At 37.1% G+C, this 15,466-nt stretch overlaps 1 protein-coding gene across 13 annotated transcripts in view; it reads right to left on the bottom strand.

The window, feature by feature from the left end:
- CCDC171 (coiled-coil domain containing 171) overlaps positions 1-15,466 on the bottom strand; it is a 156,552-nt gene that overhangs the window by 47,326 nt on the left and 93,760 nt on the right. For 10 of the 13 annotated variants that reach the window (XM_021288814.2, XM_021288812.2, XM_065046161.1 and 7 more), the window contains 2 exons: positions 11,486-11,631; positions 8,394-8,448 (listed from right to left, as the gene is read on the bottom strand). The exons of 1 other annotated variant lie outside the window; for it this stretch is intronic. In XM_021288814.2, the coding sequence (XP_021144489.2) occupies positions 8,394-8,448; positions 11,486-11,631 (201 nt within the window). Of the gene's footprint in view, positions 1-5,072; positions 7,376-8,393; positions 8,449-11,485; positions 11,632-15,466 lie in introns of those variants that run through there. 2 more of the 13 variants (XM_021288818.2, XM_021288817.2) reach the window with 2 other exon arrangements.

Genomic DNA, 15,466 nt, shown 5'->3' with positions numbered 1-15,466 from the left:
CACAAACCACATCTTAAGACTTAACCACAGTCTTGTAAATATGTGGCTGATTTAGCTGCATAATATACACGTGCCCAGGGCAGCATGTAGAATGGAGGCCATATTGCAGAAATCAAGGGCATGCACATCTATTCAAGATGGTCTTTGGCCTTCTTCCATGAGAAGCACTTTAACAGAAATAAGTTAAATACTAACTCATTTGGGTGGGCAAAACTTTGTTACAGTGGCACAAATAATTGTGGAACTAAGGAGAAAAATAAAAAAGTATATACACACATGGACAGAATTAAACCTTCATGAACACTTCCTCACTTTTTAATGTTTAGATATTAATTGTTGATGTTCTATTAATAAAAATTGCAAATGAATATATATGAAGGAAGTTGCACCAACAACAGTACTGATAGTATTGATAAGAATAGTTCTTCAAGTACGTTGCCAATACAGATGATCTATCTAAGGATATATCCGTATGCTGTCATTCCTGAGCATCTGCTCTCCAGAAAACACTGATTACGCTTGAAGTGTAAGCCCTTTAAGGGAATACAGACCCCAAAGATTTGCTAAAGGATTTGGCATGTGTGACATCCAAAGAAGTATATACCACAGCAGCCTGTCAGATCCAAGAGACAATCTGATAATAGCAGTTGCTCATAAACACCAGAGTCTGAGTCCATCCTGAAAATAAGGAAATAGCTCAAAAATTATATATTCATCTTATTGAATGAAAGCCTATGTAACATAAAATTTTCCACCAGGATGTTTTCAGAATTAAAGATCACTCCAGAACAAGAGACACTGTCTATGGTAAGACTGCATTGCTTGAACTGAAGGCACTTTAAATCACACATCTGAAAACTGGAAAGCTATAGCTACAATTAGAGAGTGAAACAGGTGAGGAATGATGTTGGCAGCCAAACCAATCAACTGGACTGCAAAAAACACTCCTCAAGCTCTTTTTTTTTTTTTTTCTCCAAGAAGACCAAACCAAACTACACCAAATCACAATGTGTCTTGCTTAGACAAAATAGTACCTCATAGGAGGGAAAGCAAAGAAGAGCTACATGGTCCAGTTGAATGGATACTTGTTATATGGCCATCAAGTTATATTTGATTACTCATTATAGGCCAACAGATCATTGCATAGTCTTTCATCAAAAAAAGAAATATATTCTCAAACTGAGCAGTCTGACTTCTGTTGATAGTGGGCGTGTTAAATAGCATTTGCACATACCCTGCCATAGGTAGACATACCTGAATATAATTAGGTATACTGAATATTTCACTTAGCTAGAAAATCTACCAAAAATCTGTATTATAGCATACAGATTTTGTGACTGTCCTTTTTGATTACTGCCATGCATATCTGTATTTAATTACAATACAAGTAATTTCATAGGCAATTTTTAAAAGAACATTAATTACTGTATAACAGCATTTGTGTAAGGAGGGATGTCATAAAACTGACATTTTGGGCATGCCTGGCTTTTTTTTTTTTCAAGACCAGTCAAGATTCTGGAAATTAATTTTCAGAGCAGAATATCATCCCAGGCTTACCTATATGTTTAATTCAAGCCTTCTTATATTATTACACACACACTACACGCTCTGTTGAATAAGATGTTAATTTGATCCAGAGTTGTTTTTTGCAAACATTGACCACTGCACCTAAGCTTCACTGCAGTTGCAGGATGTGCACTATAATACGTCCCCTATGAATGGATTTCAGTGACCTTGGGCTGAAAATGAACCTATGTCTGGAGAAAATAACAGTTAATGTATTCAGTATTCCACAATTCTCCAAACAAGGATTTTTCCTTACTGAAGGTAACTACACAAAAGTATTCAGCTTTTTTTTTTTTAAAAAAAGAAAAGCCAAAGAAGACAAATGCACACTACAATTAGTTATTTAGATATGTCTAAACAGAAAACAGTTAAGCACATGGATATGACATCCAGCAATGTCTTATCTTTAGTTTGTCAAGGTTTTTAAATCCCTCTTGAGCTGGAGTACCATTTTTAGCTTGGCTAGGTCAGAATGACACTGAACAATATGAGTGATGACACACCAGACAGCTATATGGACAGAGCTGTCATCAGCAAGCCAGCTGTGCTAACACCTGTATGTCCTGCACAACTGATCTTTAGGAACAAGGATCAAGAAAGTCACTTTAGTGGGGAGGGATGGGGGGAGGACAAAAGTCATTCATAAAACATAGAAATGAAGAGGTGCTAATTTGTGATGGAGGAGGAGAAAAAGTAATCTTTTTACTGCATTTTTTTCTTAGCACAGAGAAATAATAGCTTGTTTCCTACTATAAAACTTCTTACAGAAGTCACTTAGAATTTTAATATTCTAATTGGGTTTTCCTTGTAATTCTACTGCATGTACAAATACCCACTGTTTCAACAGGCTTGTGATAGGGCCAGTTTATAACAACTGAGGACCACAGCAATTAACAGACCCTAAGCGCACACACACACAAGCAGGTTTCATTCTGCTAATGTGTCTAAACACACAGAAGAACCAGCTCTGGAACTAACATAAGGCTAAAGAAAATTTCTAAGCTGAGATGTCTAATATGAGAGCTTTTAAATAATTATTGACACAACTAAATAATATGGTTATAGATCATATATGACTATAGATCCCCATTAACTCAGAGAAATGTGGCTGATCAGCACACCTGAAAGTATCAGGTCATATCACAGAATCACAGAATGTTAGGGATTGGAAGTGGCCTCAAAAGATCATCTAGTTCAATCCCCCTGCCAGAGCAGGAACACCTAGGTGACGTTACACAGGAAGGCGTCCAGGCAGGTCTTGAATGCCTCCAGAGTAGGAGACTCCGCAACCCCCCTGGAAGGGAGTCTGTTTGTGGCAGCTAACTTCAGCCTCATAACTGTTCTGTTTTTTCAAGGCCTGATCAATTTGTGGTCCTTTTGCCAAAACCAACAATTAATGCTAATTACATAGAGAGTTTTTACTGATGTAGTCACTTGTATATGGACTTAAACCTATTGTAAATACATTTCTTACAGGCCATTAAACAATCATCATAAGGAAACACATTTTATTGCTATGTACCACACCAGAAACAGCAATCTAATGCTATAACATCAGTAAATCTCAAGCCTTCAGTGGTCTCAACCCATCTGCAACTGTCTCTTTGTCATATATTAAAAACATAATTAAATCAGATAAAGAAAGATAATTTTGTCTCTGTATTTTACAGGTATATGACAGTTTGCATTGTACAATGTTCAGGTTTTTTTCAACTGATAAAACTGTGAGGCCCAAAGTTCATGCATAGCCAGTGTAGGGACATTTCAGGGAAGACAGCAGGAGTGGAAAGCGAGAGGCAGCGAGGCAATGAAACACAATGGTGGAAGGATTTCAAGGCACGACCACTGGCGGGTTTGTGGAAGCTGTTTTGCCAGCTGGTGTATGAACCTTTCTATCAGCAGAATGAAGTGTATTACAAAGGGGATGACAAATTTTTCTAACCAAGTGCCAAAAGGAAAGGAGCACACTGGATAGGTGCTTTGATCCCTGAACTGTCCCACAATGTCAGAATGAGTGGGTTGCTAGCCGATATTGGGAAAAAGATGCTTTGGGGAGGGTTTTTTGTGTTTTTTTACAGACTCATTATCACAGCTCATCAGCCTCTCAGGCTAGTAGCTAACAGTCTAAGCTTGTGAAGATGTGGTATTTTATTAACCTGTTAAAATGGCCAAATCTTAAGCAGCCAGGGCTGGGACAGGTTAAAATTCTGCCAGACCATAAAGCTTGTCAAGACTTTAATAGTGAAGAGTACAAGTGGAAACAGAAACAATTTTCTGTCTCTGTACAGGCTGTCTCACTGGGATGATTTCCCATGGTGCAGTTTTGCACAGGCAGTTTAGAGAACAGGGATTTCGGGAGGCTGAGGAAGAGGCAGCCACAGCACTGTAACAGGTGTGGGTGCCAGGCCCGGGGCTGCCCTGTGCCCAACACAGCCGCTCCAGCAGACCCACCACAGGGCGCAGCTTGAGCCTCTCGGCCAACCCGACAGTCTCTCTGTGAACACATACTTAAGAAAGGTGAAAACCACCACACAGGCAGAAGGGGAGGCAAGAAAAGAGCGAGAAACAGCCCTGCAAACGCCAAAGCTGGAGAAGAAGCAGGGCAGGAGGAAGCACTTGAGGCACCGGGTCAGGTATTGCTGGAGCACACGTCCACACTGCAGCCCCTGCCGGCAGAGCAGGTCAGAGTTTCTGAAGGAAATGAAGCCCATGGAGAGCCCGCACTGAAGCAGGTGTTCTTGAAGCACTGCGGCCTGTGTGGAGAGCACACACGGGCAGGAAAACAGCGTCAGGAGAAAGGAGTGGCAGAGAGGAGCTGTCATGGCCTGACTGAAGCAAAGACTCCATGTGAATATGAGGAAAAACTTCTTTACCTTGAGGGTGACAGACCACTGGAACAGGCTGCCCAGAGAGGTTGTGGAGTCTCCTTCTCTGGAGACATTCAAAACCTGCCTGGACACATTCCTGTGTGATCTGCTCTGGTGAACCTGCTTTAGCAGGTGGGTTGGACTAGTTGATCTCCAGAGGTTCCTTCCAACCCCAACCATTCTGTGATTCTGTGGCTGCAACCCCCTGTCCCTCATCCCTGCTGCCCCTCAGGGCACAGGCAGAGGAGTCAGGAGTGAAGCTGAGCCTAAAAGGCAGGAGGATGTTTATTTTTGGTCTTTTTTTCTCACTATCCAAATCTATTTTAATAAACAAATAAATTTTCCTCAAGTCAACTCTGTTTTACCTGTGACAGTAGCTGGTATGCAATCTCCCCATCTATATCTCAACGCACAATCTGTCTCATCCTATAGTATTTTGTCCCCCTGTCCTGTCAAGGGGGAGTGCGAGAGCAGTGCAGGTGGGTGCCTGGCTGCTGGCCGAGGCAAACCCACCGCAGGCACTCAAACTGAGAAGTACTACAACACAAAGGCTGAAGATTTTAGCAGAGATAGTGTAAAATTATTTCTTCCACTGATGGGATTACCATAAGTCATTAAATACACATGCTGAAGAATCTAGTTGCATAAAATGAACAGATTTAATGTCTCTTACTCTGTTTATGCAAACATGACGTTAAGAAGTACAGAAGAAATTAATAATGAAATACAGTTTATCAACAAGTATAACAAGGGTATATTTATAATAAAAGTACCTTCTCAACATATATTTGAGAGGAAACTGTTTCAAGAAATTATTTATTTTTCATACATAAAAAAGGACTGCAGATGGGTTTTAAAGTAAGACATTCACTTAAATGCTTTTTCTCTTGATGACAACACTTTTTAAGAAAACATTTTATGTTTGAACTTCAAGCAGATGGAATTTTCCTTAAGAATTCTTCCAGTAAAAATTAGTTTATTTCTGTTACCATTTGACATTTTACATTTGGCTTAAAATAAACCCCCAAAAGTAATTGGTCAAGTTATGGACTACAGTTCTCTAAGCAGCCAATGTTTAAACCTTTTCTACTTTGCAAAGTTTTTCAGTTTAAGGCTATCTAATAAATTCTAGGGAAGAAAAAAAAAAAAGTATCTGTTTTCTGAATCTAGATTTAAGAAAAAAAAAATCAGCTATTACATCCTCATCATGTACACGTGAACACTGGACATGTTCCTGTGCGACCTCACCTAGGCGTTCCTGCTCCAGCAGGGGGATTGGACTAGATGATCTTTTGAGGTCCCTTCCAATCCCAAACATTCTGTGATACTGTGACCATCTTTAATATTATAAGAACAGAACTGAACCGAACCAAAATTTTCGTGAGGTCCTTTGCCTGTGGTGGTGGTTTTCTTTTTTTTAATTTGGTAAAACATTCACTTTGCACTCTGATATTTGCCTTCAATATTTAGATGGTATAAAATAAGGAAATATCTCTTATTTTAATGGTGTCGTGAACTCTTGTACAAATAATCCAGTTCCAGGAGTCAGATGAAGATTGCTAACATGACAAGATCCAGGTAAAGACAAAAAATAACCTTCCTCCTAAAGAATATCTTGCAGGGTATGGAGGATATGGAACTAGCTGCTAAAAATGTTTTCTTTCTTAGCATATCACATGCTCAGTTCTTCAACATTTATGCTTCATACATATTCATGATTATTTTTTAAAGGTGGCTCTGAAATGGTTTTAAAAGAAACATTCTGGGTGCAAGCACACCCAAGCACTTGTTGACAAAGCCAAATGCATGATACTATTAATAGATCTTCCATCCAGTCACACAGGGGAGAGGGGCAGTAAGTGTTTTAAGTGATGCCTTGTCTATAGCTGTATTAGAAGCCATGCCCAGAGATTGTCTCCCTCAGCTACTGCTTGCTCTGTTTGCAGAATGTTACACCCAAGCATACACAAAGGCAGATGATCTAGTACATACATTGCTGCCTTCTGGAATTCTTGTAGCAATATAGCAGAGCAACGAATGAGATCACTGTAATGGGTATCAGTGTATACTGCCTTATCCTGAGTCTGACTAAGATTACTAAGGATGTCTGTAAAATCTCTCTGAGTTGTATAGGCAAAAATTTAGCATTATGTATTCATAACACAGATCCTACAAGTAATGCATGGAATTTTGTGGATATTTCCTCATGAATACATCAATGTAGAAATACCGCAATATTCAGTTTCAAACTCCCATAAATATTTCTGCACTCAATACTAATACTTGTTCAGCTCCAGATGATTCTGAACTTTATCCATTTCCTTTTGATTCCTTTTTTTGAAAACAAAAGCACTTCCAAGACCTCCTATGGTGGAAAAGACAGGCTTGTGATTCCTTTAATACTATTTCATCTCCTTCATCATGTTCTGATTTTTCACTGTGTGAGATAACCTTTATGAACAACAATGTAAACTTGATAGTTTACACAGAAGCCATGTTCATTGTTAGATAATTAGCTACCATTATGATGTAGGGTTTACATCTCAGATATTTCCCAAAGATCAATAATTTCCCTTTGTTCTTCTAGAAGAAATGATACATCAAATTATGAATGATTTACAACCAATTATTTTTCGTTCCTGCTGAAAGGAGCATCCTGGCATTTCTAATTCTTACGTTTTCCATATTCTTTAGGTTGTCAAACCAGAAAGGATAAATACTCTGTTACTCAATAATAAGCCATTTGGGCCTAACAACGATGTACAGCAAGAACTAAGAAGCAGATGTGGTAACTACAATTCTCAAAGAAAAGTGGCAGTTTCTCAAGCCATTTACTGCATCAGGAAAATTAGTACTAAGCATGTGACCTTCCCTATAACCTTTCCCAAAACATTTCAATCCTCGTGCACATACAGCACTGCTTTCAAAATCAATATGTAAACCTGCAAACCAGAACAATAAATTGTCAAAGCCAAGGACATTATATGTACAAGTTACTGCAAAAATACAGCACTTTCTGCACTACATGTATTTCCCAGGCTTAAAATAAGCCCGTATGAAGAAGATGGAGACACAAAGGAAGACATTAAACTATCAGCACAGTTTGCTGCAGCAAAAATACAGTTTAGACACTGTCACTTTTTGTGAACATTAAAGGAAAGAGAAACTTGAAAAAAGTATCTGAAAATTAAATTAACAGTAGTTTTGGTGGACACAGAAATTAAAATAAGGAATAGATTCCCATGTTGCTGGGAATTCAAGATGTGATAAGGGAAATGAACACTCCAAGGTAATAAAACCACTACTTTTGCTCTGTTTTGTTCTGGACTAAAAACAGTTATAAAACAATCAGCCACTAGAGCTACGGTTTAAAACAGCCTTCTATCCCAAATAATTAATATACACAGCTTTTTTGGACCTTCAAAGAGTACTATACCAGGGCAAAATGATACAAGTCAAAGAGACAACTTAAGATTACTAGTAAAATTAAAAAGGGTTTTAAAAATATATCATTAAAGTTTTTGAATACAGGCTAATACTTACTGTGTTTTCCTTATTTATTACATATCAAAGATTAAAGTAGCATGCACAAAGCCAAATGTCTCGTGGACACCATTTATATGACCTCACCAGATGACCTCCACTTTACTCAGTAGAAGGAGCTACCTCAGCAGCATTTATGAATTGTTTGGGTCATCGATAGTCTTCATTTGGTAACCAGAAGTAGTGCTCTTATTTTTTTATTAAAAATAGGAAGGCTGAGTACTACAAAATTTTATTTTCTTTCACTAAATACACATAGTTTTGGAGACAAAAGAAGCTGAAGGTGAAAACTGAAACTCTAAGGGAAGGAAGTTGCTTTAAAACAACTTCTAGACCTAACCCGAGAATAAATAAGCAGTTGTAAAACCTCAGTGTGTTTGGAAATACAAATGCAGAGGGAACACTTCAAATTCTTACCTTGTGAAAAGTAGCTTCCACAGATTTCATATGACTAATAATCAATTCTTTGTCTCTATTACAAGAGAGAAAAAAAACAGAGTAGTTAATAGAACTGAGGCTCTACTGCTGTAGAAATTCATTTTCTGCTGCTTTATAACCATCATGTCTCTAAAAACATTTGTTGATAAGTCTAACTGCTATGTTGGTATCTCTCCTTTTCCTATCTTCAACACAAACCCTAAAAATAGTTCACAGACCGCTATTTAGCATGTTTCCACATCAAAGATGCTTCTGTTGTGTATAAGCAATTAAACTAGCTGTATTTATAGGCATATCAATGAACAACTATTGTGTTCTTGGAGAGAAAATCTGCAGTCTTGGATAAAAGGAGCATGTTGATTGGAGTCTGGGTTCCAGCAGGAAGAAATTACATTTTCATACCAGAAAATAGTGACAGATTCTATGTTTTTCATGAATTATATTGGTCTAGTAACTATGTGCTTATATGCATGTAACTCTTCCAGTCTTCTCTAAACCCAAACATTCCACTGATCTTTTTCAAAAAGAAGTCCAGTGAAGGATCCTATCCTTACAAAACATAAGTTTGGAGAATGAAATACTACTCTCATGATTTTTTGTAGATTATGGCTTTAGTAAGAAAGACAGCTTTGATCAGTTATGCTGCCATAAAAAACTTGGTATCATCTAATGCACTGACAGAAACTGAAGTTGGGTAATAGTATATGACTATGGAGAACAGGACAGCATGACCAGCAAAACACCATAGCAAATCAAATGGTATCTACTCCAGAAAAGTTGATACAGCTTAATATTCCAGCACTGTTTTTGACCTTGCCAGTTGTGTGAATATTTTGTTTGCGCTCTTACAGTTCCTAAAACTGAAGTAAAAACCATGGTGTTCTTCTGCCTGGAATGACCGCAGATTCCTCATTTCTTGATTCATACTATCCTAACAGCAAACAAAGGAAGGTGGCCAGAAAAGTAGGATTGGCTTTTAAACTCCTAGTAAAGCTGTCACATAGATTTTTCTCTTTTAAGGATCCTGCCTTTCTTTGGACTAGATTGACAGGAACATGCTGTTCAGCTCCTCTGCTGGCCTAATTTATGTAGTGACTGCTATTCGTCTGGGTGAAGTCAGCACTAGAGAGTCAGTTCAACATCATTAATTTCTAATTTAGTTACTGACACAGAAATCGGTCTGTTCCTCACATATTCTCAAGCGTTCATCACTGAAAGCAAAGTATCTTTAGATGGAATTTTTGACCCAGGTTAACAGGTGGTCCCTAGGTTCCTTTTTTTTTTTTTTTTTTTTTTTTGTGAACAGAAAGTCCTCTGACTATAGTTGACTTGTTCCCTTAAATAACATCCTAAAATCAAAGTCTGGTACTATTTGTTTATAGCACCTAGGAAAAAATAAACAACGAATATTTTGCACTACTACATGCCAGGATCCACATTTCATTCAATCTTTATTTCATACATTCACCAACTCCTACAGATATAAGGGAAATTGGATCACAGAACTATTGTTTAGGATTATTATCCAGAAATGTAGTTCAGGCATAAGGAACATGCTTTACATCATCTTTACACAGTAGCTGGGGTGAAGGTTTGAGAGAGAGTTTCTATCTAGCAGAATAATGACCAAAAGGCTACTAAATTTCTCTCAAGCTCACTGCTATCTGACACTTTTATTAATACCACTACCTACTCTGGAAAAAAGTGGAACAGAACTGCTGGCCACCACTGCAAGAAAATCGCGATAGCCATTCTCAGACTGAACCCTCTATCTTGCTGTTCTTTGAAGATGTACAAAAGATTAGGAAAGAACTTGAAAGACACACATGTGTTATTTACAATCACTCAGGTTATGGAAGGGGTATTAAAATAAGATTTTCTGGATAAAAGTAAAGTCTGTTTCACCTACTTTGCTAACATATTCCAAAAGGAAAGAAAAAGACATTTGTTATGAAGAGTTAGTAGAACAATAAATAGGATGGGTTTTTGATTTGTCAATATTCAACTGCTATATACAGAAATAAAACCAATTTTAAAATCACGTTAAAATAACCTTTTCTGAATATAAGAAGGGCCATAGGGAATGATCTTTACTAGAGTGTGCAAAATAGGTTGAAGGAGGGTGAAAAGAGGCAATCTTTCCAGAACAAATCCTTCTTCAGGTCACATCTTCTTCAGTACATTCATACTGAGCAACATTTGTCATTTTAATTAGCTTGTTAAATATTTAACTGAAAACTATATTAATTACATTATTTCACTTATGCATAAAACCCTAAAGCTTCTAAGCTATTGTTCTTCAGAGCTCAAATGTATCCCAGGTATAATGAGAAATTTTAATTTTAAATTGAACTTTTAAAAAATCTTAGCCATGGACCAACAATATTCAAAATTCATACTACAATAAGGCTAATAGATAACAGAGTCTGCAAAGATTTATCTTTTTATCTGACTATATGACTGTAAGAGGTTAGTAATAATCTCATTCAAGTCAACGGAACACCTTTTGACTACCAATCCTTTCAAAATCAGTCCCTGAACACTTCCTTCCACTCTCCTGGTTATGGTATAAAAAGGCATGGGTTTTATGTCTAAATCCAAATATCTGCCCTATTCCACAGATAAGACTAGGTTCAAAATTGGTTTCAGCCCCTTTGGCAGCTAAGAGATGTCACGTAGCTGATGTTTCTGTATTTATTATAAATAAATTCTATCTCTTTGTATATAAAGATGGCATGCACACAAACAAGCAATCATTTCTTAAATAAAGAAAGCATTAGGCATTTGCCAAAGAGATGTCAAATCAGTAAGATAAATGGCAAACAAAAATGCCCATGTTATTTCAGGACTCAGAACTTGGAGCACTATTATGAGATAACTGCAGAAAACATACCGTCTGGTATCTTGAACTAACAGTTTTCTTTTTAGAAGACTATCACTGAATTTCAAAGAGAGAAAGATGTACTTTTGTTTTCTAGCATTACATTAGCCAGGGCTAAAACCCTGTGCATGAAAGTAAGAATTGATCTTTTGTCTGTTTTAAGTGATCTCCCCAAGGTCCCAGCGCTCACTTCGCTGCCACGCAGAGGGCACTCTCCGCATCACGGATGCTCTCTTTCAGTCGACGTTTGTCCTGCTCCAGCTGGGTAAGAAGTCTATTGAGCTGATGCAGAGATTGATCTTTTCTTCTCAGCTCCATCTTTGCCTCGGAGAGTCTCTGCAAGCAGACAGAAAGCAGAGTTACTTGTCAGCCCAAATAATTAACTTCAATTTATGCCATAGGCTATTAAACAAAGTGGAAAACAGACTGAGTGTGAGGTAGATTTGGACCATTACATAGCAGGGTTTTATTAATTCTTTACAAAAATATTGCAAACTCACAACTCCCCAGGTTTTAGTATACTGCCTATGTACAAATATGTTTTATAAAATAAACTGATTTGTTGATCAAACAGGTAGATATACTGTGCTACAGGTACTATATTTGCAAATAACAGATCTAAACACAGTGGAAATAATCACAAGTACAGCATTACAGAGAACAGAATATTCTCAAAACTTAAAGTGAACATTAATGAAAAGAATTCACAAAGAAAGAGAATAAACTAAGTAGCATCTATTTAAATATTTTGCACAGTTCAGAAATTTCAGGACTAAAAAAGAAAATACGAATCTAATATTCTCTGTTAGTACATGAAGTACAGTTTTGCCACAATTCTTGCTAAGAATATATCACTATTTTCTGGTGCTTTCACTATTTTAACATTTTTTTCCAATATGCAAAATAGTATGTGAATTCTTTAATGTTTCTCTATGGCTTAGAATTAACACAACATGTTTTAAATCAATTTAGATTAATCCAATAGATGACAAATAGCACACAGAACTAATTAATAGAGAACCTGGTTAGTTGCTGCTCCTTTCTGCTGGGGTAAATCAATACTTTTACAGACTGGAGTATTAATAATGTGACTTCATGGTTTGCTAAATGTTACATTTTATTTACAGCTGTTAATTGCCTTTTTAGAAAGAAATTATAATAGGTGGCCATAAACATTCTTTTACAAAATGCAAATATTCTGACAGATTCTAAACCAATATAGAAGGATAGAGAAGGCTGCACAGTTGCAAGACTGAGCTCTTGCACCTTTTTCAAAATTTATGGGTATGTTTCCTGCTTAAGTTTTCTGCAAAGAATGCTCTGCATAATTTGTACTCAGGCGCACTTGACCTGCACTGTGGAACAAGGAAAATTTGTATTATGCTGTGAATATGCATGAAGAACACTAAATACAAAAGGCTGATAAAAATTTGGATAGCACTGAAAATTAAACTAACTGGAAAAAGATCAGACCTAGACAAGAGTCAAAGGCACTTCAAAAGACAATATGCTAGAGAAAAATTCTATAAAATAACAAATTACAGCTTAAAACTGCATAATCCTGCAAAATAAACCGAAATCTGTGGATTGGCATAAGTTTTCTTCAAACATATCATAGAATCACAGAATGATTGGGGTTGGAAGGAACTTCTGGAGATCATCTAGTCTGAGCCACCTGCTAAAGCAGGTTCACCCAGAGCACACTGCACAGGAATGTGTCCAGGTGGGTTTTGAATGTCTCCAGAGAAGGAGACTCCACAACCTCTCCAGTGCTCTGGCACCCTCAAAATGAAGAAATTTCTCCTCAAGACAAAAAAGCAACCAGTTATTTCAAGCACATTTACAAGGAAGGTACAGCACCACTACCTGAACTCTGTTCAGCAGTTTACAAAATCTAGGCTGAGATTAATCACTGCTGTAAGAAGGAGAAAAGGAAAGAAAAGGAAAGAAAAAATAAAAGAGAAAGAAAAAGAAAAAGAAAAAGAAAAAGAAAAAGAAAAAGAAAAAGAAAAAGAAAAAGAAAAAGAAAAAGAAAAAGAAAAAGAAAAAGAAAAAGAAAAAGAAAAAGAAAAAGAGAAGAGAAAAAAAGAAAAAGAAAGAAAAAAAAAGAAAAAAAAAGGAAAAATAAGGGGAAAAAAAACCACACAAAAAAACAACCAAACAAAAAAAAACCAAACCAAAACAAAGAAAAAAAAGAAAAAACAAAAACAAACAAAAAATAACAACAACAACAACAAAAAAAAAAAAAAAAAACACCACAAAAAAACCCCACAAACGAAATCCAGAGTTTATTTAAGAAACTCTATACCCCAGAAATGTTAATATTAGTCTTGCTCAAATTACTGCAGGTTGAATAATTCTGTTCTGCCTCTTATGTCCCTATTAGAGATTCAGACTGTTCAGACTGCTATTTTTCACCTAAGATAAACACACAGACCTCCTTCTTCCACTGCATTAGGAGCATAAAGATATCCAAAACCAGAAGTTTTGCATTGAGAAACTCTACCTTAATGCTACTGGCAGCTATCACAGTCCTGTCAAAGAGCTGAATTTCCAAATGGTCAGATTTTCAGGAAATTTATTTCCAATTAACCAGATGTGGATTAGCAAGGATAAAAAGAGGCATCTTTAATTTAAGAACTAATAACATTATCTTCTTCCATTTATTGTGTTTACTGTTTGTTTGCTTCAGGCTAAGTCAGCACCAAGGAAACACCTCTGAAAACTAAGTCAAGTCCCCCCCACCCATATTCCCATGTTTTCACAAATTTATTGAACAGAGAACACTGTCTCTGGTGCCAATGCTTTGCCCACCCCACTTTCCCACCTGACTGAAAAAGCTGTTCTTAAGATGCAGTCACAGGACTGAGCTCTGGCTGATGTAAGATAGATAATTCTGCTAATATTTTGATGCGAGCAACTTTTGATGTAGAGCCTGCTAGAAAAGAGTCTGGTGGCTCCAAGATTCTAGTGGTCTAACTGAATGAAGAAAGACAGGATAATATTAACATTATGCATATTTTTTTTCATTTTTGCTAGATAGCTATCCTCATACAGGGGCTGAAGAGTTGCCTGCTCCTGCATAAAGCTTTCATCACTGACCACAAATGATGAAGAGACCCACTAGGTGTAAAACTCTTCTGGGAGCTGCTAACTAAACCTGCTTACCAATTGCATGTGCAGGCCTATTAATAAGGCAATAACAGGGAGGAACGTGAAGCCTGATTGAGAGGCATGGCCAGCAATCCACAACAATGGGTGACAAAGCATTACAGAAATTATTAAATCAAATACCAGACTGAACAGGTGCTTTATTATATTCAAAACTTTCACCGTTATTTACAGAAATCTCCAAAGGAGTCAGACTTTACCTAATAATATTGCAACATCCAAGCAAAAGTTAAACTGATTTTAGGCCTCTAAAAGCAGTTTTAGCATTCACTTGAAGCTCCTTGCTACTGTGGGTTAAAGTCAAGCCTTGGAAATTGCTCAAATACAGTGTGGAGTATTCTAAAGTAATGGCTGCTAAGCCTCTCTTTTTTTCCTTCTTCAGATTGATCTAATTAAAACCCTTGATAAACTTTATGGACTCTAATATTTCCAGCTGAGTGACTGAAACCAAGAGGGTGTGCCTCAAGGCAGCAAGGCAACAATGATAAGCAGCAGGTTAGCCACTAATTTCTCAGCCAGGGTAGATTGTGAAAGTGTGATGTTCTGATATCCAAGAAAGTGTTCAGGAGAGAATAGGATAAATCAAGTTTAATAACTCTGCTCCTAATTGTTCCCTCAATGCTCCACTCTAATTACTTGGAGAACTCTCCTGACTGTCACCTGATATTAAGTTGTTGGAGGCTGAGTGTGGAGCAGTGAGATAATCAATAAACATTTAGAGGGGAGAAGAATGAAGATCCTGTTAAGCAGTGGGAACCTGCAGCACCCAAAGCCCTTCTGCTCATGAGAAAACCTATGGGAGAGCCATAGTGATTGCAAAGCAATAATCCAAAGCACTGGTTTTAGGCCTCAAGGCCTTTAGGCAACAGTACATTTGAGAAAAAAAGGTTAACACGGTCACCCTAATTACAGCCCATTTTCACATTCTTCATATATAAGCGAAGACAAGCCAATTAGGTAGAAAGGAAGATAAGGGAAGTTTTATTTGTATACTAATTAA

Source organism: Columba livia, chromosome Z (assembly GCF_036013475.1).
Source record: "Columba livia isolate bColLiv1 breed racing homer chromosome Z, bColLiv1.pat.W.v2, whole genome shotgun sequence".
In the NCBI taxonomy this organism is placed as follows: Eukaryota; Metazoa; Chordata; class Aves; order Columbiformes; family Columbidae; genus Columba; species Columba livia.
Note: the sequence above shows the minus strand (reverse complement) of the source record. Positions and strands in the feature narration are given on the sequence as shown.